A 21,234-nucleotide genomic window follows, 5' to 3' on the forward strand; every position below is an offset into this window, starting at 1 on the left:
AACCATAAATCAGATGAGCAAGAACCCCGTAATCATCAATTTGTACAAGAAGTCGTTGACAGGGCAAATCAATCTACCCTATGAGCAAACCCTATGGTGAACAAGAAGATCAAGAAAAACAGGGATCGATCGGAATAGTAGAGTACCTCGCTGCAGCTTGTCTGAGGCCTCCTCTTCGAACTCGTCGCACTCTCCGGGGCCATATAGCTCGCGGTACCGCCTCGGAGTGGCGGTAGAACGGGTCATTCGGATCGAAGCCCCGGTCATCCGCTTGTGCCGCGGGAGCGAGGACGTCTCCCGTGGCCTCATCAGCCGACGGCGACCACGGCCGGTTGGGCGGAGCCCTCCACGGTCACGGCGCGGCGAAGAGCGGCTCCAGCTGCGGAAGAAGATCCCGCCTCCGCGACGTCGACTACTACCGGACCATCGCCGTCGCCTCGTCGACGTTGACGACCGCACTCGCCTCCGGCTCGTCTCCGCGAACACGCTTCATCTTCGGGATCTTCGGTGGAAGGGGAGGTCGGTGTTGCGCCGGTGGAGGTGCAAGCAGTGGTTTTTCGCCGTAGATTGGGGAATAGAAGTTGCGGGTGGGAGAGACGATGGGGCCGATGGATATACAAGTAGGTGCCGCCGTTTGGGTTCCTCTCGTCCGACGCGTGGGTGTGAAAACGTGGATTGCCGCATGTAGTCAGTCCACTTTCCCATTACTTTGACATGGGTCCCACGCATGACGGATGGGCCGGCACAGAATTTTCAGTATGGGTATTAAAAACTCTAAAATATTTGAAATACGAATTAGTGATCACACATAGCCTCTTCTTGAGTTTAGGGATGAATTTTTGAAAATTTTCAAACCAAACTGCCAAGATAGCATGCTAGCGTCATTACCCACATGTTGATGCACCCTTATGCCAAATTTTTTTCTAGTTTGTTATTTTCCATGGAAAGTGTTAGCCACACATTGGCCAATACACAAGGTTTGGAAAGATTTCAACAAATTTTCAATTTTATATGAAAGTTTGAGTGTTTGGTGAAACCTAGGTTGACCTAATTGCACTAAGAGGTTGTCAAACCTTTTTCCAAGTGAAACTTCTGTTGTAGGGTAATGTGGTGACGTTAAATGCCCCAAATCCAAGGTGGTTTGGTCAGCTTTTGGCGATTTCCCTCTTTTCGTCCGAAAACCCCTCGTTCGACACATGTCCACCATGGGGACACCATGCCACCAACTCCAAAAATCAAAACCCATAGCAAGCAAGGTGTGATATCACAATGTGCACAAGTGTGCCAAATCATGCCCCAAATCCATGGTGGTTTGGTCAGCTTTTGGCGATTTCGCCTCTTTTCGTCCGAAAACCCCTCGTTCGACACATGTCCACCATGGGGACACCAAGCCACCAACTCCAAAAATCAAAACCCATAGCAAGCAAGGTGTGATATCACAATGTGCACAAGTGTGCCAAATCATGCCCCAAATCCATGGTGGTTTGGTCAGCTTTTGGCGATTTCCCTCTTTTCGTCCGAAAACCCCTCGTTCGACACATGTCCACCATGGGGACACCAAGCCACCAACTCCAAAAATCAAAACCCATAGCAACCAAGGTGTGATATCACAATGTGCACAAGGGTGCCAAATCATGCCCCAAATCCATGGTCGCCTGGTCCCTTTTGGCGATTTCCCCCCTTTTCGTCCGAAAACCCCTCGTTCGACACATGTCCACCATGGGGACACCAAGCCACCAACTCCAAAAATCAAAACCCATAGCAAGCAAGGTGTGATATCACAATGTGCACAAGTGTGCCAAATCATGCCCCAAATCCATGGTGGTTTGGTCAGCTTTTGGCGATTTCCCCTCTTTTCGTCCGAAAACCCCTCGTTCGACACATGTCCACCATGGGGACACCATGCCACCAACTCCAAAAATCAAAACCCATAGCAAGCAAGGTGTGATATCACAATGTGCACAAGGGTGCCAAATCATGCCCCAAATCCATGGTGGTTTGGTCAGCTTTTGGCGATTTCCCTCTTTTCGTCCGAAAACCCCTCGTTCGACACATGTCCACCATGGGGACACCAAGCCACCAACTCCAAAAATCAAAACCCATAGCAAGCAAGGTGTGATATCACAATGTGCACAAGGGTGCCAAATCATGCCCCAAATCCATGGTGGTTTGGTCAGCTTTTGGCGATTTCGCCCTCTTTTCGTCCGAAAACCCCTCGTTCGACACATGTCCACCATGGGGACACCATGCCACCAACTCCAAAAATCAAAACCCATAGCAAGCAAGGTGTGATATCACAATGTGCACAAGTGTGCCAAATCATGCCCCAAATCCATGGTGGTTTGGTCGCTTTTGGCGATTTCCCCTCTTTTCGTCCGAAAACCCCTCGTTCGACACATGTCCACCATGGGGACACCATGCCACCAACTCCAAAAATCAAAACCCATAGCAAGCAAGGTGTGATATCACAATGTGCACAAGGGTGCCAAATCATGCCCCAAATCCATGGTGGTTTGGTCAGCTTTGGCGATTTCCCTCTTTTCGTCCGAAAACCCCTCGTTCGACACATGTCCACCATGGGGACACCAAGCCACCAACTCCAAAAAATCAAAACCCATAGCAAGCAAGGTGTGATATCACAATGTGCACAAGTGTGCCAAATCATGCCCCAAATCCATGGTGGTTTGGTCGCTTTTGGCGATTTCCCTCTTTTCGTCCGAAAACCCCTCGTTCGACACATGTCCACCATGGGGACACCAAGCCACCAACTCCAAAAATCAAAACCCATAGCAAGCAAGGTGTGATATCACAATGTGCACAAGGGTGCCAAATCATGCCCCAAATCCATGGTGGTTTGGTCGCTTTTGGCGATTTCGCCCTCTTTTCGTCCGAAAACCCCTCGTTCGACACATGTCCACCATGGGGACACCATGCCACCAACTCCAAAAATCAAAACCCATAGCAAGCAAGGTGTGATATCACAATGTGCACAAGGGTGCCAAATCATGCCCCAAATCCATGGTGGTTTGGTCAGCTTTTGGCGATTTCCCTCTTTTCGTCCGAAAACCCCTCGTTCGACACATGTCCACCATGGGGACACCATGCCACCAACTCCAAAAATCAAAACCCATAGCAAGCAAGGTGTGATATCACAATGTGCACAAGGGTGCCAAATCATGCCCCAAATCCATGGTGGTTTGGTCAGCTTTTGGCGATTTCCCCTCTTTTCGTCCGAAAACCCCTCGTTCGACACATGTGCACCATGGGGACACCATATTATGTTATTGTTCACCACTTTGAGATTTTTTCGATGAAAAATTTCAGATAAATGAGTAAAAGTCATAAAGAAAATTTTAATCACAATTTTTGGTGATTTTTACGTCTGCTATGTTTTGATTTTGAAGAACTCTACCGCTCCGAACATTTAGTTTCAAAAGAACAATTGTTAACATAAAATTGAAACCTCCCAAGACAATTGTTAACATAGCATGGCAAAATATTTACAGTTTCAAAAGAATGGACTACTAGCCAAAAGCACCTCACGCAGGAGGGAGACCAAACCAAAAGATCATGGGGTCATGCAGCAGAAGAGATGATCAATCCACCATCGCCAGGACTCGTCGACCACGATCTTGCGGTAGAGCTCGTACGAGACCCAAGCATCAATGGCTGCATACTCGATGTTCATATTTGGAAGTGGGAAGTCCCCCCACGTCCGTGCCGATGGTGGTGGAACTTCTTCTTCATATCACCGAACCATGAATCAATGAGTCTTGCTGCCATGGTAGCCATGCCAGCCCTCGCATGACCAAGTGTACTTGAAGTACTCGTCCCGGAGATCGACGTAGTACTCGAAGGAATCTCCATGTGCCATGTCCTCCGCGAACTCTCTTGTCACCACGGATGTCAACACTCGCAAACGTAGCGCCTTCTCGAAAGAAATCGCAGATTGCCGGAGACTCCCACCAGCTTAGCACCGCAAGTAAACAAAGTAATGTACTAGTCACAGATCAGTTACAAATATGCAAGAACCTACAGAGGAGACGAAGATGAAACAAATTAATAAATCGGGAACAATGTGTAGCAGATTTAGATCGGGAATGTACTGCTTTTCTGGAACAATGTGTAGCAGATTTAGATCGGGAATGTACTGATTTTCGGGAACAATGTCAAACGAAAATCAAAGAGAGACAGAACGGCGGCAAGTAAAAAACCCCAAACGAAAGATTAAAAAAGGGGATTAGTTCTTACGCTGCGTAGTGGAACACCAAGCACATGTCGACGCATGCAGAGTTGAACCACGGCGATCTTCTTCTCGTCCTCGGCTCGATGGTTGGTGTACTCGAAGTCGAGGCCGACGAACTTGTGCTCCTCCTCCATGAGCCACTCCGTGTACATGTCGAGGACGCGGCGCACTTCCCATTGGTCGTTGGTGTAGACCACATCCAGGTCCTCGTCGTCGTGGATGTGGACTGCGCGCTTGCTAGTCCAGTTGTAGATTTGCTGCTCATCCATGTCCATGGCGACGCAGCGGCGGAAGACGAAGATAATGAGGGAGAGGAGACGACGAGAAGTGTGGAAAGTGGAAACCAGGATGCGGTGCGAATATTGAGACGGTAGGGGAGGGGGAAGGGGATAAATATTGACACGGCAGACGAAGAGAAAACTGACGCGGGTCTAGTCCAACTGACGCGCATTCGACCGTGTTGTCACGTCTAAACCCAAGCACCGCCCATTTGCACTCCTATTGACCTACCGAAATTTACTCCACGATATAACTTGCCATCATTTCACGACCTCCTTCAGCCGCCGCCGATCTCGCCACGTCTCTCGCCGCGATCTCGCCACGTCTCTCGCCGCCACAGCTCGCCACGTCTCTCGCCGGCGAGACTTGTAAGACTCTCGCTCCGCGTCGAGACCAAGGATGGCGCCTACTAGTGGAGTACGTAAATAACATGTACGTCTCGCGATCGATCGTTGTTTCCGATTGGTAATCTTTCTTCATATTTTTTGCAGTGTCCAGCTTGCTTTGACAAGAAGGGGATGTGCGGCGGAGGGGGAGTCGCGTTAGGTTTTTTCGTGCAAACACTACAAGAGGGTTTTGAGGAGAAGACGGTACATGCACTTATAAGTTTAAAATTCATTCAGATGTTTCATTAATTCGCCGCCACATCAAAGTTTAACACGTGATCCTAGTAGTTATTGCTAGTTTAGTACTATTATTCCGATGTGTGTAATAATTGTTGGTCACCATATGTATTAACCGCTTATTTATGGTTGAGTTTTACGATAGTTGTGATAACTTTTACGTTCATACCAGTTTTACGATAGTTGTAGCCGTTAGAGATAGAGGTATCGGTAGTTCAGTCCTATGCCGATAGAAGTTCGATATGTGCTGATAGAAGTTCGATATGTGCTGATAGAAGTTCAGATATGTGCTGATAGAAGTCCAAGATCCGAGACTCGGTGATTATCCGAGTAGACGCATATTTAACTTACTTTTGTATTAACTCTACTGAATTTAGGTCATCCCTTGCTACTATAGACCGTATTTCCTTAAGAAGTATGGTGTCCAGACCTCCCACAGGACAACTTTTGAAGCCGCACTCAAAACCAAAGATGGCCATGCATTTGTTGTTAATGTTACCAACAGAGCCGGCGTAACCTATATCAACGGAAGATTTTGGAACGAATTTGCTAGAGTGTACAATTTTAAGGTTGGCATGGAGTTAATTTTCGGAGTTAACTCATCTCGGTCGGATACTCTTGTAATAACCGGAACTCGAACCACTAATCCATCCAGGTAATTTTCCACCTTTGGACACAATGATTGATCATATTAATTATTCCATCTTATGTCAGCTTATTTTAATTATGCAGCTTACTACCAGCTTGTCCCGTACGAAGCGTGACATTGTTGACTCGCTCGCAGTACCGATGGAACAATGATAAATTGGAGGATGATGCATACCGTCATTCTTCAGTGGACAACTTGGACTACCTTGTTGAGTACCACAATGCCGGAGATTATGATCAAGGAGCACTACTTGTCCCAATGCCGCATACTCGAATTGGACAAACAAATGAAAATTACAACAAACACGTGGTAAGCGAGAGATCATATCATTTCATTAAGTTTGCGACCTACATTACGTACAAGTGTTAACTAAACTATGTCCCTACCGTTGGAACAGAAAATCCCTAGCCGTTTGGTTCCTAAAGATATGGAACAATATGGTGCAATCGCATTGTGTGCCATCCCAAGTACTTTGGTGCATTCGTCCTACGCAATTTCTTCACACGATGGTCGTATGTGCGTCAGTGGGTGGAAGGAGTTCATGGACAAGGAAAAGCACCTTCAGATGGGTGACAAGATGCCGTTCTTGCTTTACCTGGGAAATGCAGGGGTTTACTTGTTTGCTACCCATGTGCCTGAAATCGATCTGGAGTAGCTAGTCCGTGATTCATGGTGCCGGTGTGTCCAACTATGCAGCCCCTTTAGGTTTAAATTAAGTTGTAAGACTCTTTATGCGATTGTCGATTTTGCTTGTGTTAAAACAATAGTTAGTCATATCGTGCCGCTGGTTGTAATCGTGTCAAGTGTCGATTAATTAAAACCATTGTCAAAGTTATGTTACCGACATGTTGGCTTTCTTATATTTGTCCATATTTTTGCTTATATTAATTTGCTCTTAAAACCTTCTGGATAATTCAATGACAAGTTCGAGATCGTAAACATCTAAATAAGAACATTTCAAATGTTTGGAACAAAACATATAGTTGTATGCATTACATGTTTCTATCAATCTAAATCACTATCTTCTTCTGAATTTTTTCCCTCGTCATCATGTATGTTCTCTTCCAAAATGAGACTATCTTCCCGATTCTCTAGTTCATCTTCGCTCATATCCATGTCAACATTGGGACTATCTTCCGCATTCTCTAGTTCACGGATTGTACGAGCATCATGAATACGTACAACTTCAAGCAAGACGATGATCATCCTCCTCTCGCTTCCACATCTCGCTTCCTCGTCTAGGTCGACAACATCATGAAATGTATGGTCGACCGAACCTTCATCCTCCCGGTATGCGTCTTCATTCCGTACAAATGCATCATCGTTACCATCTTCTAATTCTGGAACGTCGTACACATGTCTATGGCTGAACTTCGCACCACTTTCCACGGATCACCAAACTTTGTATCCTCCAAATAGAAGCATGTTTCAGCTTGACTCGGCCAATATGAATGGTGAATTCTTGAACCATAGGATAGAAGTGTTAACGCTTTTAAAAAAACCATCATCTTTTATCTTCGAACCCTTGCTCGCAAGGTCGAACCAGTCGCAACGAAACAAGTACACGGACCTGTCACCGTGTTTGTTAGTCCCGTATCGCAGCTCAAGAACTTCTTGCGAACACCATAGTAGTCGGTCTCATCCGCATCACCAAAAGATCCCTTAGTCGCTACGCCCGAATTTTGAGTCTTCGTGTCTTTATCCCGAGTAAGCGTGCGAAACCTCGCACCCTTTACGTTGCAACCAGCGTATACTACTACACGCCGGTCCGGCCCAAGCAGCCGAGACTTCAAATCTTCCGATGCATTGTCCAATCTGTCTCACATGGTTTGCAAACCAACCCGCAAACTCTCTCTCGAACCGTCTCCTCGATGTCACGCACACCCCTACCTCCCAATTCTTGTCGGAATTCACCGAAACATAGAAAAAACACATATGAAATACAGTGACAATTATGTCCGCAACATTGAGAAGTAGTTATTAAAGTGAAGCTAACTACTTACTTGATATAACGTTCTACATCGTCACAGCTTGTTCAGCACATACCAAACCATTTTGTCAAATTCCTTGTCAAAATGTTTCAAAATGGATTTCCCAAGACCTTTAGCTCCAACCGAAAATACTTCCATCTCGTCAGATCAGGTTTTCTCCGAATGTCTTGGTTCCTATCATCTTTGTTAAATCTTGTTTCTGTGCCATCCTTGAAAAATCTAGAGCAAAAATCAAACACTCATCAACAATGTAGCTCTCTCGCGATAGAACCTTCTCGGCCTTGCTTTGTTACTGGACCGTAGACTTTAGATAACCTAATCTTCTCTCAACCGGATACATCCAACCATAATGAACAGGACCCCTCAAAAGAGCCTCCTCAGGAAGATGAATAGCTAAGTGCACCATTACATCAAAAAAGCCGGGGGAAGAGCTTCTCAAGTTTGCATAGGATCACAACAATTTCAACCTTCAATCGATTCAAGCACATCAACTTTCGTGGTTTTGGCACACAGCTCCCTAAAAAATCTTCCTAGCTCGCAATAGCCACATACATTTCCTTAGATGCAATTCCCTTGAGCCCAGCTCGGCAACACTCGCCGCGAAGTATGTGGCAATCATGCGTCTTCATACCGGTAACCTTACAACCATCAATATTCACACATCTTCCCCAGTTTGCGCAATAACCATCTGGGAACCTAGTGTTTGCCAAATACCTACACAAATGTCTCTTTTGTTCCTTCGAAAGCGTCCATGGTGCAGGGGGCTTCGCATAACTTACTACTGCATCATCATCATCCTTCTCAATTTTCTCCAACCAATACTTCTTCCACATTTTGAATTTCCTCAAATCAATTCTAGCACTAACAGTGTCCTTATTCTTGCCCTCAAGTTCAAGTAGTGTACCAACAATATTGTCACATATGTTCTTCTCAATATGCATCACATCTAAGTTGTGAGCTATCTTAAGTTCTGCCAGTACGGTAGATGATGTAAGCTGACTTTCGAGTGCCATGTTGGTTCACCGGCATGCTTGCACGCTTCCGCTTTCTATTTATTGGATTTTTCCCATGTTCAAAATCCTTAACCATTTCTACCTTCGCAGCCTACCTCTTTGGGTGTGTACTTCCTTGGTGGATCTCTAATCTCAGCTTGTACCATTGAAAAGTCTCGCTTCTCCTGTATGGGTGTTTTTTATCAAGAAATCGCCGATGCCCAATATATCCAATTTTGTTTTTCAAAGGTTCAGCGCAAGGATTCTCATCGCAATGCACACACGCATGAAATCCTCTTGTGCTTCGGCCTAACATAGTGGCATATCCAGGATAATCATGAATAGACCAAAGAAACGCAGCATGCAATGGGAAATATTCCTCTGTGCATGCATCAAATGTCTCCACACCACTCCATAGCTGCATCATATCTTTTATCGCTGGCTGCATAAATACATGAAAATCTTTCCCCGGGGAATACTTTCCGGGGATTAGCAATGCCATCATGTAATTCGATTGATCCATGCACATCCATGGTGGGAAGTTGTAAGGAATCACAAAAACAGGCCACATACTCGTAAGGATTACTCATACTTCCAAAAGGACTGAAGCCGTCCGTGGCAAAACCTAGTCTTATGTTACGAGGATCTTTAGCAAACCAATCAAACTTGCCATCAAAGTGCTTCCATGCCTCACCATCGCCAGGGTGCCTCGGTACATTGGGCTCAACAACCCTCTTCTCTTTGTGCCATCTTGTATGTGTCGACATTTCCTTTTTAACAAATAGTCTCTCGCAACCTTTTAATTATAGGAAAGTACCTTAACACCTTGTGAGGGATTTTCTTTTTTCCAAGTAGGGTCTCTATATCTTGATAATCCACAAACATGGCAGTTCGTATCGTCCTTGTGATCTCCCCAAAATAAAGAACAATCAAACTTGCATGCATGAATTGTCTCATAACCAAGCCCAACATCGTAAAGAACACTCTTAGCATCAGCATATGATTTGGGAAAGTCCACATCCGGCAAAGCTGTACGTAAAAGCCGAAGTAAGAGATCAAATCCTCTCGTTTGTTATCCGGCTGTATGATTTGACATGAAGGAGCTTAATGATGAACGACAACCTAGTGAAAGAGGTGCATCCCTCATAAAGTTCTTTTTCGCCGACTCAATTAGATTAGCATACAGATTTGGCAGGTCGGACCTTTATTTCCGGACTTCGCAGTTCATCGATCATACTAGACGAATCATCAACATAACAAACACCATTGTCTTCCTCTTCATCGTTGTCACTATCATACGCACCATCATCATTTCTATCCCGCCCTTCGTCATCACTAAAATCTTCCCCATGTCTAGTCCATCTTGTATACGTCATGGACATACCTGAACAATTGCAGTGATCCTCGATCGTTTTTATATCCCGACGTATCAGATTTAGGCAGTCCTTGCAAGGGCACAAGATTGGTTCATCCGTATTGTCCAAGTGTTCTCGCGCAAACTTGATGAAATCCCTAACACCTGCCATGTACTTTGTTGTGAACTTCTGGGTGCCATCAGTTATCCAACTTCGATCCATTGCCTACAATTCAGTTAAGAACATGCCAACGTTCTTCGAACATATCTTGACAACCGATTAAAAAATCTAGACCTAACGAACAATCAGGACAACTCACCGATGATGCGTCTCGCCGCCACCACAATGGAGCCTTCACGGAATTCTTCTCACCTCGACGAGAACCCTAGTCGATTCGATCGTTAGCAAGAGCACCTATATAGGCCGTGTCCGCTAGCGGCGCGACTTAAACGAGGCACCCTCGGCCGACATAAATATTAATAAGGGAATTATTATGTCGTAACATCTAGATCACACCATTGAAATAAATATGTAGAATAGACTACTTACGGATCCGAGATCAAAATTCCATATCTACCTTAGCGGTAAGACTCCGCGTCGGTCACGCCGAAGCCCTTGTTCGATTCTTCCAAACCACAATTTTTACTTAATTAAATATGTTCCCGACAACCGGGTCACGCATGATATATAAAACTAATAACATTTAATAAAGTAACTTAGTAATATTTCGTCACCTCGATCTTTGATTTCGTCACCTATTAACGATACACGATGGAAGCCCTTCCCGCTTGGGTAATGGGTGACGATTTTTCTTGACGACAAATCATACCGTCAAGCATTACCTTAAATGCTTGACGAAAGATGAATTCGTCACCTATAAGGACACATCCATGACGGTATGCATTTTTGTCACCAGGGTTTTCGTCAACAAATCCCCCATCTCTTGTAGTGGTAGTATTGTACTTGCTCTTATAGTGTAATAACATGCATATGTTACTCATCTATGCTACTACCTTCGTAGTGGAGAGTACCATGTGTGTAGTATCATGTAAGTCATATTTATTATGTTATAAATCCATCTTGTCTTGGGAAATGTGAGTTATGATATCATAGCTAGGTACCACATCAATTTTTGATTTATTTGTTGCCATACGATGTCACCAAAATGTTTCGAGATATGTGATGTTACTATCTGTGTTACTCGCATTATGTAGTCTTAATCATCGTGTGCTTTTCCTTCCAACCTATACATGCGCCTTCCCAATTTCCAATTTGTTAGAGCAAGTACAATATATCCTACTTAGTATTTATGTTTAGTTGGAGGAGAGAGAAGATGAGAGAATGCAAGAGCTAGCTTTATCACGTGCTTCTAGGCAAGTTATGTAAATGAAATGTGGGTGATCCATTGAGAAAGTAGTACATTTTTATAGTCAACTATTGTACTTGTTGGCTACAAGTTGATTTTAGATGACATGACATCTTGCTTATAATCAACTACCAGCTATACTATTGGAATTATTCTTACCAAAATTAATGGCTCGAGTCCAACGGCCAATGCATAGTACAGTAGCATGCATCAGAGAGAAAACCAGAGCACTTAAATATGGAAACTAGAAATTTTCCGGGCATTTAAAACTTCCCTTAATCCATGCGATTTGGTCCTCCGGCCTAACAATTCCGTACAGAGGGATTACTATTTTTCTTGTAAGATCTTAACGCCATCTACAATGAGCTGATAGTAACACTATCAGCCCAACTCCTGTACGAAGAGTCTGACTTCTAAGGAAGACTTGGTTTTATTCTCTCTGTCCTAGCATCACTAATTAACTACCCTATCTGAAGTTGAACCACGCAATTGTATATGCCCGTACGGGCTATCGCATTTCTTTGTTTATCGGTGGTTTGAAATAAATAATATGAAGAAACTATGTAACGTCTCAAACAGGCTCATATAAGGAAAAGTCCACGCATGTAACGAATCTATGTTGGTTACAACAAACTTCTAAGGAATGCGTTGCAACATAGATGCAATATACAAAAACTTATCTAATGTACACAAATGATACACGCAATATTGAATAACAATTCGGCATCATGAAAGCAACAAGTTGCAAAAGACGCAAACATATTGCCTTGTGTGTACGCATTTGACAATATGTGCCTGTAGTATGCCTAGCTATGGGCAGCCTCGCTCGGAAGCACCAACGACCCAACTTAGACCAAAATTATTGGGTTGGGTCACATCTTACTACTGGGTTAGGCATGTAGGGCCGGGCAGAGCTCGGGCCTGGCAGATGAGTGGGATACAACTATGGCCCGGTTCTAGGACCTCGGGTTCTAGTCTGCTTTGATAGGGTCCGGCCCTAATTTTTTTGCCTACCGATTTGTTTGGACCGAGCCGGGGAGGTCGAGTTTTCAGCGACGGGATATTTTCGGCCTGGCACGAAGCCTAGCCCAACATGAGGTATGGCTAGGTATAGCTCGCAACATTTCAAAACAACCTATACAACATGAACATCTGTCGATATTAGCACCAATATCTAAGGATGGATGGTAGGTCTAGTTTGTAGTCATATTTCTAGTAAAATTTAATCTTTACATTCATTATTGATCTCTTTCCAGATTATCCATTTAACTGCCCTCTAATCACTTCTCACTCCATATCGCAAAATAGATGTTGTTCCTTGTGTGAATCTTGAAGACCATGTCAATTTCCAAAAGGTCGTCTATCTGTGTTGCGTAGGGAGCGGTGATTACGACGATGTAAAAGGTTGCTTTGCGGGGCATAACTCTCATGTTTTTGTACAAAGTCTCACTGAGATTTCTTGTACTCCAAATTAATCAAGGTACTGTACAATTATACAAAACTAGTCCTTAGCCTAAAGTTGCAGTACCTCAAACTTCACTGTTTTATAAAGCTACCGGTACATGACATCTCAATTTTCTTTAGAGATGAAAGTACTCTCTGGTACCGGTGTATGCAAAGCCCTAAGCAAACCCAAACATTTTGAGTGTGTAGACAAGCAAGGCAAGAAGAGGAAGAGCGGCGGCAATAACAGCGCACGCGGAAGAGGAAAGAAATGACACCTCTCCGTAGAATTAGCGAGAGACAGAGCATAGCATTGCAGCATCTTCTTAAACCCCACGAAAATTCCAAGACTCGCGCACCTTTCCATCCTCGGACCCAGCTCCCACCCCGCCCGCCACACCAAGCCAGCCATGCGCCGGCCGCCGCGCCGCGCCGCCGCCGCCGCCCGCAGGCTCCGGCCGCTGCTCCTGCTCCTCCCCTTCGCCGCGCTGCTCTGCGCCGCCACCTTCTCCCTCCACCACCCGGACCGCCTCGGCCCCACCACCGTCACCGTCACCGTCACCGCCACCCACGCCGAGGAGGACGCGCGCCCGCACCACCTCTCCTCCCCGCGCCTCCGCCTCGAAATCTCCCGCCTCGACTTCCGCGCGCTCGACGCCACCCCGCCGCTCCACGCGGTCGCCGCGCGCGCGTTCCGCGACGGCGCGCGCCTCCTCCGCGACGCCCTCTCCGTCTCCGCCACCGCCACCGCCACCGCCGCGCCGCCGCCCCGGTGCCCGCCCTCCGTCGCGCGCTCCGGCGAGGCGCTCCGCGCCGCGGGCGGCGTCCTCGCCCTGCCCTGCGGGCTCGCGCTGGGGTCCCACGTCACGGTGGTCGCCTCGCCGCGCCGGGTGCCCGGCGGCGGCCTCGCGCAGTTCGCGGTCGACCTGCGCGGCGCGGGGGACGGGGAGGCCGCGTCCACGATCCTCCACTTCAACCCGCGCCTGCGCGGCGACTGGAGCGGCCGCCCGGTGATCGAGCTCAACACCCGCTTCCGCGGCCAGTGGGGCCCCGCGCAACGGTGCGAGGGCTGGCGCCGCTCCGACGAGGAGACCGGTGCGTACCTTCCTCACTTGCTTTCCCTTCGTGTACCTTTCACTTTTCACCTTCAGAATTCACCTGGTGATTCCACCCTGACGTTAGTACACAGACAGGAGGATCAGTGCAGTCGTTAGTACCAACCAATCTATTGGTTGCTCTAGGCTTTTAGCAGTTCAATAGTGCTACTGCTACCGCTAGTACTTACGTGCTGGTAATTAACCAAGTGCCTTGTGCGTCGGTGGTGATGATTTGCATTCAGTGTCATGTTTCGGGGTTGGTGTTTAACCTGAATTATGGTTAGATCGTAGCACTAGGTTTGGTGAAAAGGCCACGGATTCCTTTTGGTAATTTTCAATGATTCGTAGCCTTTGTCCTGTGCCGCTAATGTTTCAAATATGATGCCTACCATGGTGTTCATGTGTGGGGAGAGAAATGGACTGTCCAAAAAGTGCATTATCATCACTCTCCATGTTTGATAACTGTACTAACTTGGCTAGAACTACTGATCTTTATCCATGTCCCTTGGCATGTATGCGATGCCATTCCAACATTTCCAAGCTTAACAGGAGGGAAGATGTTAGAGTACGTAATGGGCTTGGGCTGGCGGTATAGCCCGTTAGTCTTAGGGTTAATTAGAGATAAGGGTCGCTTGCTTAGGGGTTGTCAAGTAAACCTCTCTATATAAGGAGAGAAGACGTATCAATCTAATCAAGCAAGAATTAAGAAGGAAATCCCTTCCCGCTTGCCACCAGCCGTGGGCAAGGCCCCCGGCCGGCTCTCTCGCGCCATCCCTCTAGCAGCACCATAACAGAAGAGATATGGATGTCTTCAAGTTCTTAAGAGTATTTTGGTGATTCTTTGCTTGATGTTTTTTCCAAGTGTGAAGCAAGATCCTTCAGTTGATTCATGCACGGATATTAGAATGACCATTCACCCATATATTTTACCTTGTTGAATACCTGGGAGCTATTAGGTAATTTCTTTGGAAGATCCACGAACACATGTACCTGTGTAGTTGGATTGCATATACAGTCCCCCACCTAAATGAGTTAGGTTCAGCACACATATGTGGTTCTTGACTTTAGATGGCACGTTTCCCTTTCTCCAGATAATTCTTTATTTTGATAAAACTTAGACTTGCCACCTTGCCTCATTTCTGTTGATGACCCATGTACATACCTTATATTTTGCTGAGGTGCTATTATTGCATCATAATTAATACATACGAAAAATGAACTTCTGTGACGTTGACACATATTCATATACTAAAGGGAGGCTAACTTCTGACGAGCGGAGCGAGGCCCGTCGCCGGAGGCTTGGGCCGAAGCGTATTTATATTCCCTGTAAGCCGCCGCTAGGGTTATCATCGCATCATTGTACACCCACGGCGTTTGTAAACACCACCGAAATAGTGAAGTTTTGCTGGCTGGCGCCCGTGGTTTTTTCCCTTGTGTGTTGCAAGGGTTTTCCACGTTAAAATCTCGTGTCCCCTGCAGTGTTTTACTTTTCGTTCTTCGTTTATTGTGCATCTCAAATATAACAACACATTTGGTATAGGTTTTCCTTCGATTGTTTCTTTGTTCTTCTAATGGCAATCTTCATGCTGTCCTATTCCGCTGTTCCTTCTGTTTCTCCCTGGCGAGAATAGATAGGAAGACTAGACTAGGCATAGATGAAACTTCCCATTCCAGCATTTGTTCAAGAAGAATGTCCACTTTCCAGTCCCCCCTTTTTTTGTGGGGGAGTCCCTTTCCAACCCTGACTATTGCATAAGTTCAATTTTAAACAGTTGTTTTTTATTCTGAACTTGTCAACTGTTGTTTTTAAGCATTGCTGTGACTCATACCACACGTGGCTGACAACTAGCATAGCTAAGAATCTGAATAATAAAAATAAAACAAATAGAAAAGATAGAGAAAAGAGAAATATAGAAGTCAACTAAAGTAATATTCCTCAGGGCTTAATATGGAAATAACATCATCATGTGTGCTCAAACTGTAAAAAATGGTTGAATTTGTATGATCATAAATCAATTGTAAAATTCATCAATATGATATTTAATTATAAAGACTTACATAATTAGGTAGAGATGAGGCATATTATCCCACACATATCCTCTCCATCATACTCAATAATTTATGAATGTTTGTGAATTATCTGTGTGATACCTGATGTTGTACCGAGATGTCCAATTTCCTCCTTTTTTTGATACTTTTTGAAATCCCTAAAAAGTTTCAGTGTTTTTGGATCTTTCTACAACTTCATGCGTTTTAATCCCTGAGTTTTATACTTAAGCTGTTGTCAATAAAGGTGCTAATATGTGCAAGTGATGCCATATTTTATCCACATGCTGAGAAGTCAGCTCAAAACCGCTTGGGATAGGTCCAAGGGGCTAAGTAATTGGACTCAAGAACTCAAGGTTAAAAACAAACAGTTTCAGAAGTGAAGTTTTGCAATAGTTCAGGGTTGACAAGTGACAATTGGAGAGCTCACCAGTTTAACCAAGGCTAACTTAGTGCATTAATCATCTAAAAAACCTAACTAGATTGGTGATCGGCACTGGATACTGTTCCATTACTAGATCCTCCATTGCATGTCATTTCTTCGATCAACAAGATTTCATGGCAAAATGCACCCATTTTCTAGTATACTTGGTTAAGTCTAGTAGGGCTAGAAGAGAATCATATATGGTACTGCTACTCGACCTCTCCATATGTAGTATGAGATTCAATTTGCCAATTTGATGGTAAATTATTTTGAAATGTTATAGGGCTAATGGTAATGTTTTTCCTAAATAGAGCTGCAAAAATGTTTAACATGGCGATAGTTTATCTGCTGATTGTTGCCAGAATTTCTTATGTTGGTTTCCTGGTGCAGTTGATGGATTGGTGAAATGTGAGCAATGGGCCTGGAACACTGGTGGTACATTTGAGGAGTTGAAGAGGATGGGGTTGCGTAACCGTGTTGCTGGACACAGAAGCAGAGATTTGATGGATTGGCCTTATCCTTTTGTGGAGGGTGAATTATTTATTCTAACAATAAGTGCTGGTTTGGAAGGTTATAATGTTCAAGTTGATGGAAGGCATGTAGCATCTTTTCCTTATCGCATTGTAAGTAGTGCTCCTTCTGAAATGTCTCATGATGAGTGCTTCTATACTTCTTAACTGGAAACTGTCCACATCCTTGCTGTTGTTTGGGTGTAGATTAGCTTCGATTTAATATATGTTTTTTACTTCAATAAGAACATCATCTCCTTCCCACTGTAATTTTGGAGAGGTTATCTGATGTGCCCATGCATTAAATTTGTTCTTTTCAGGGCTTTATTCTTGAGGATGCCACTACGGTGCAAGTAAATGGTGATATTGAGGTTGAGTCAATGGTTTCTGGTGCATTACCCACGGCTCATCCTAAAATTGTACAAAGAAATCTGGAATTGCTGGCTGAACTGAAAGCCCCTCCTCCTGAAGAACCTGTAGAGCTGTTCATAGGCATTCTTTCAGCAGGAAGCCACTTCACTGAGCGCATGGCTGTGAGGAGATCATGGATGTCTGCAGTACGAAATTCATCCAATACCATGGCTCGTTTTTTTGTTGCCTTGGTAATGCCTATCCATTTAGTTTTGGTAGTTTTCTTTCGCTTATTCTCCCGAAGAGATTTATAACTGAACCATGTTTCAGGGCAGAATGGTAAAAAGGAGGTTAATGAAGATTTGAAGAAAGAAGCTGATTTCTTCAGGGACATTATCATTGTGCCTTTTGTCGATAGCTACGATCTGGTTGTTCTGAAGACTGTTGCCATTTGCGAATACGCGGTATGTAGCACAAGGATGGATATAACATAGCCACATTGTATTTGTAGTATCTTTTGACAGTTCTTATGCAATGTCACCTCTTAATCTTTTATGTTTTATTTTGTCCTTGGAAGGCTCGTGTTGTTTCTGCGAAGTACATCATGAAGTGCGATGATGACACCTTCGTTAGACTAGATACAGTTATGGCTGAAGTCAAGAAAATCCCAGATGATAAAAGCTTCTATGTGGGGAACATGAACTACTACCACAGGCCACTGCGAGAAGGAAAATGGGCTGTCTCTTATGAGGTGAAGTGAACCACTGCAAAAAAAATTCCTGTTTTTGCAGATGTTTAACCAAATGTTATCTTGAAGTTACACAGATTGGCTCTTTGTTGACTTGTATCTTAAATGACCAAAAGTAATTAAATGCTCTTTTGGCATTCATACTGACAGTGTATCTGTCAGAGAGACAAATCAGGAGTACTTTTTTGTGAAGAGAGCACATAAGAGCTGCATTAAAAAAAATTAAATCTATCTGAAAGAAGATAGTAAACTAGCAGTATTAACTTTTGTTGACCGAGTCAATTTCAACAGTTCACCGGTTTCGCCAACAGCCTGTTGTGCCATCAGTCTTAGTACAGTTTCCTGGATTTAGCAGAACAGACATCTTGTTCTTGTCCTTGATGTGCAAAACAAGACATTATTTAAACACATGACTTGCTATCACTTCCTTAGAACCACATGAGCAATTGGTATCTGTTGTCCACATGAATATGTTATTGTCTCATGCAATCATGTTGGCCGACTATACGTCGTTAGCGCATTCCTCAGTGCACCATTATTGAGTTTGCCCTGTGCTATCCTGCTGAACTCTTCTAACATTCTCCACTCAAATTACAGGAGTGGCCCAGAGCTGCGTACCCACCCTACGCGGATGGTCCTGGCTACATTGTTTCTTCTGACATCGCCAACTTCGTCGTGTCCGAAATGGAGAAGGGCAGACTGAATGTAAGCTCTCTGCACTTTAACATTCTTTCTGTTCATTCCGTGTACAGTGGCGGCATTTTACATTCCACAAAAGTATTCGAGAGTGAAGCACCAACTGGTTTACCCGTGCTGGTGCTCTTGGATGATGCAACTTTTGATTGAAAACATGAAAAAGGGCACGGGCCCAATCATGGCCGGGCTGAAAAGATGGCCCATATCAGAAAAGCCAAGAAAGTTGTATCCATCACCTTGTATTCGTTTGTGCACGGGGTGGTTTTAGCTAATGATTGCATTGCAATGTTTGCTTTTGTCACAGCTGTTCAAGATGGAGGACGTGAGCGTGGGCATGTGGGTGGGGCAGTTCAACGGCACGGCGAAGGCCGGCGTGGAGTACGTCCACAGCGCGAGGTTCTGCCAGTTTGGCTGCGTCGACGACTACCTCACCGCCCACTACCAGTCGCCGGGGCAGATGCTCTGCCTCTGGGAGAAGCTGGAGCAAGGGAGGCCGCAGTGCTGCAATGCCAGATGACACAGAGCGAAGATCGCTTCAGTGAAACCCTTGCTACCGCCGTGACAAATCCAAGCTCATTTTTCAGTGGAGATTGGGTAAGCTAAGCCAGTTTCAGAGGGGAACCTGACAAGCTACTTCCACCACCAGAACTAGTGAACATAGACAAGTAGTAAACACATACCCTGTCAGATCGAAAGGTAACCTATACCAAATTATACATGTTAATGCTAGTATTATAAACTAATCGGTATTCTATATATACCGTCATCTCAAATCCACACCTCTCTTGCACGTGATCTCTTTGTCTTTTATGTCCCTCCCTGTGACGACACTCCTTCAGTCCACAAGTACTCCCTCCGTTCTCTTTTAATTGACTCGAATTTAGTACAAAGTTGTACTAAATCCGAGTCAATTAAAAAAGAACAGAGGGAGTAGCACTGATCATATTTTGCCATCAAGCCCATAGTAATAAACTCGGGAAGAGAATGTCTGTAAAATTTAAACTAGGGATGCAGCCATAATCGATGCATGTGCCGTGTGGTGGTGGCAGAAGGGAAGAGAGCACGCCTACTGTTGCTTGCCTCTGCCGATGGCCAAACCATGTCGACGACCCTACTAACATGCGTTCCTGTCTGTTTCGCTAGGCGTTTTGTCTGCGACTCTGCCTTCCTCTCTGCTGCAAGCTGCAGTTGTATTTAGTGCAGGTCTCATTCAGATAAACTAACATAATCTCGGGGTTTACTTCAGTTCCGCCCGTGAAACTGGATGCCGATTTCCTATTGTTTCGCCAGGTAAACTGAACGCTTCTTTGTTGACATGAGCGCATTATGATGTTTAGATTGCTCAGGTCCGATGAGAACCTTAAGAATCTCAGTGTTACTTCCAGCAGTACTTGCTGGGCTGGCGATCATAAGAACCATAGTTAAGCCTGAAAGTGAAAATAGTGTTTGCCCCTGTAAACATACTCTACACTGAAGTGAAAATGCTCTCGCGACTCAGGGGCGACTCCGTCCCGAACCCGACCCGAGGTCCTGTTCATGGCGGGACCACCTCGATCCGCGTCCATGGCGGGCCAGGGCGGGGGAGGGCGCCTCTACACGCGTCACGCGAGCATCTGCCCTTGCCACTTGCCTCCACAACATCACCTGTCTCTTCCACTTCGAGCTCACCGCCGATAGCTAGATTCCTACCAAAATCCAGGGCAAATCGAAGGCTGACGCTGGCGATCTGCGCGGATGAGGGGGGAGAAGAGGCGGGGGAGCAGCCGTGGTGGTGGGAGTGTGGTATCGGAGGCAGGGAAGAGGAGGTGGGATCTCGCGAGGGCGCTGCGGGTGCGCAAGCTAGATCGACAATGGCGAGGCAGAGGTCGCCGTGCGGATTGCAAGGTGAGGATGGAGTTCAATCGCCTCGGCGCGGGGCTTCGGCCTTCGCGTGGGCTCGTTTGGGCCAATCGCCGTTGATTCCGACCTCACCTTCCTCGGGACAACGGCGAGGTCCGGAGCTCCAAGCGGCGCAGGTGGCGTCAGACGTCGCGGATGTGGTTCTGGCGCCGCAGCGCCGCGTGTGCGTAGCCTCGGTCCGAGGTTCGTGGTGATTCGGAAGCGATGCGAGAGGGATCCGGAGTTCAAGGACATGACACGGAGCGTGCCGGGGAACAGGCGGCGCTCGGAGGAGAGGATTGTGCCGGTGAAGCAACCGTCCCCTTCGAATTAGCGGTCCAGACGAGCTCGATCACGGCTTCCCCCGCACCGGAACAAGAGGCCTCGGCCGCCGGGGCCGGCGAGATCGGAGGTGAAGGCGGCGCATGCACTCGCCGATTCTCAATCAACATGCGCGACTCGCTGAGTCTGCTAGAAGAAGATTGCGAGGCGTCCGAAGCTTGATAGGGACTGCTGCTCTGAGTTTTGGCGGGAAAGGGGA

General features: G+C 45.7%; 1 protein-coding gene across 1 annotated transcript; it reads left to right on the plus strand.

Moving 5' to 3' along the window:
* Nucleotides 1-13,354: 13,354 nt before the first annotated feature.
* On the plus strand, nt 13,355-19,567 carry LOC124680269 (hydroxyproline O-galactosyltransferase GALT5-like). Its single transcript, XM_047215347.1, has 7 exons — nt 13,355-14,039; nt 16,902-17,134; nt 17,341-17,622; nt 17,707-17,835; nt 17,949-18,122; nt 18,717-18,824; nt 19,120-19,567. The coding sequence occupies exons 1-7, from the start codon at nt 13,355-13,357 to the stop codon at nt 19,330-19,332; spliced, it is 1,824 nt and encodes a 607-aa protein (XP_047071303.1). The 3' UTR covers nt 19,333-19,567.
* Nucleotides 19,568-21,234: the final 1,667 nt, after the last annotated feature.

The sequence above is a fragment of the Lolium rigidum genome, unplaced genomic scaffold, assembly GCF_022539505.1.
Source record: "Lolium rigidum isolate FL_2022 unplaced genomic scaffold, APGP_CSIRO_Lrig_0.1 contig_11229_1, whole genome shotgun sequence".
Lineage (NCBI taxonomy): Eukaryota > Viridiplantae > Streptophyta > Magnoliopsida > Poales > Poaceae > Lolium > Lolium rigidum.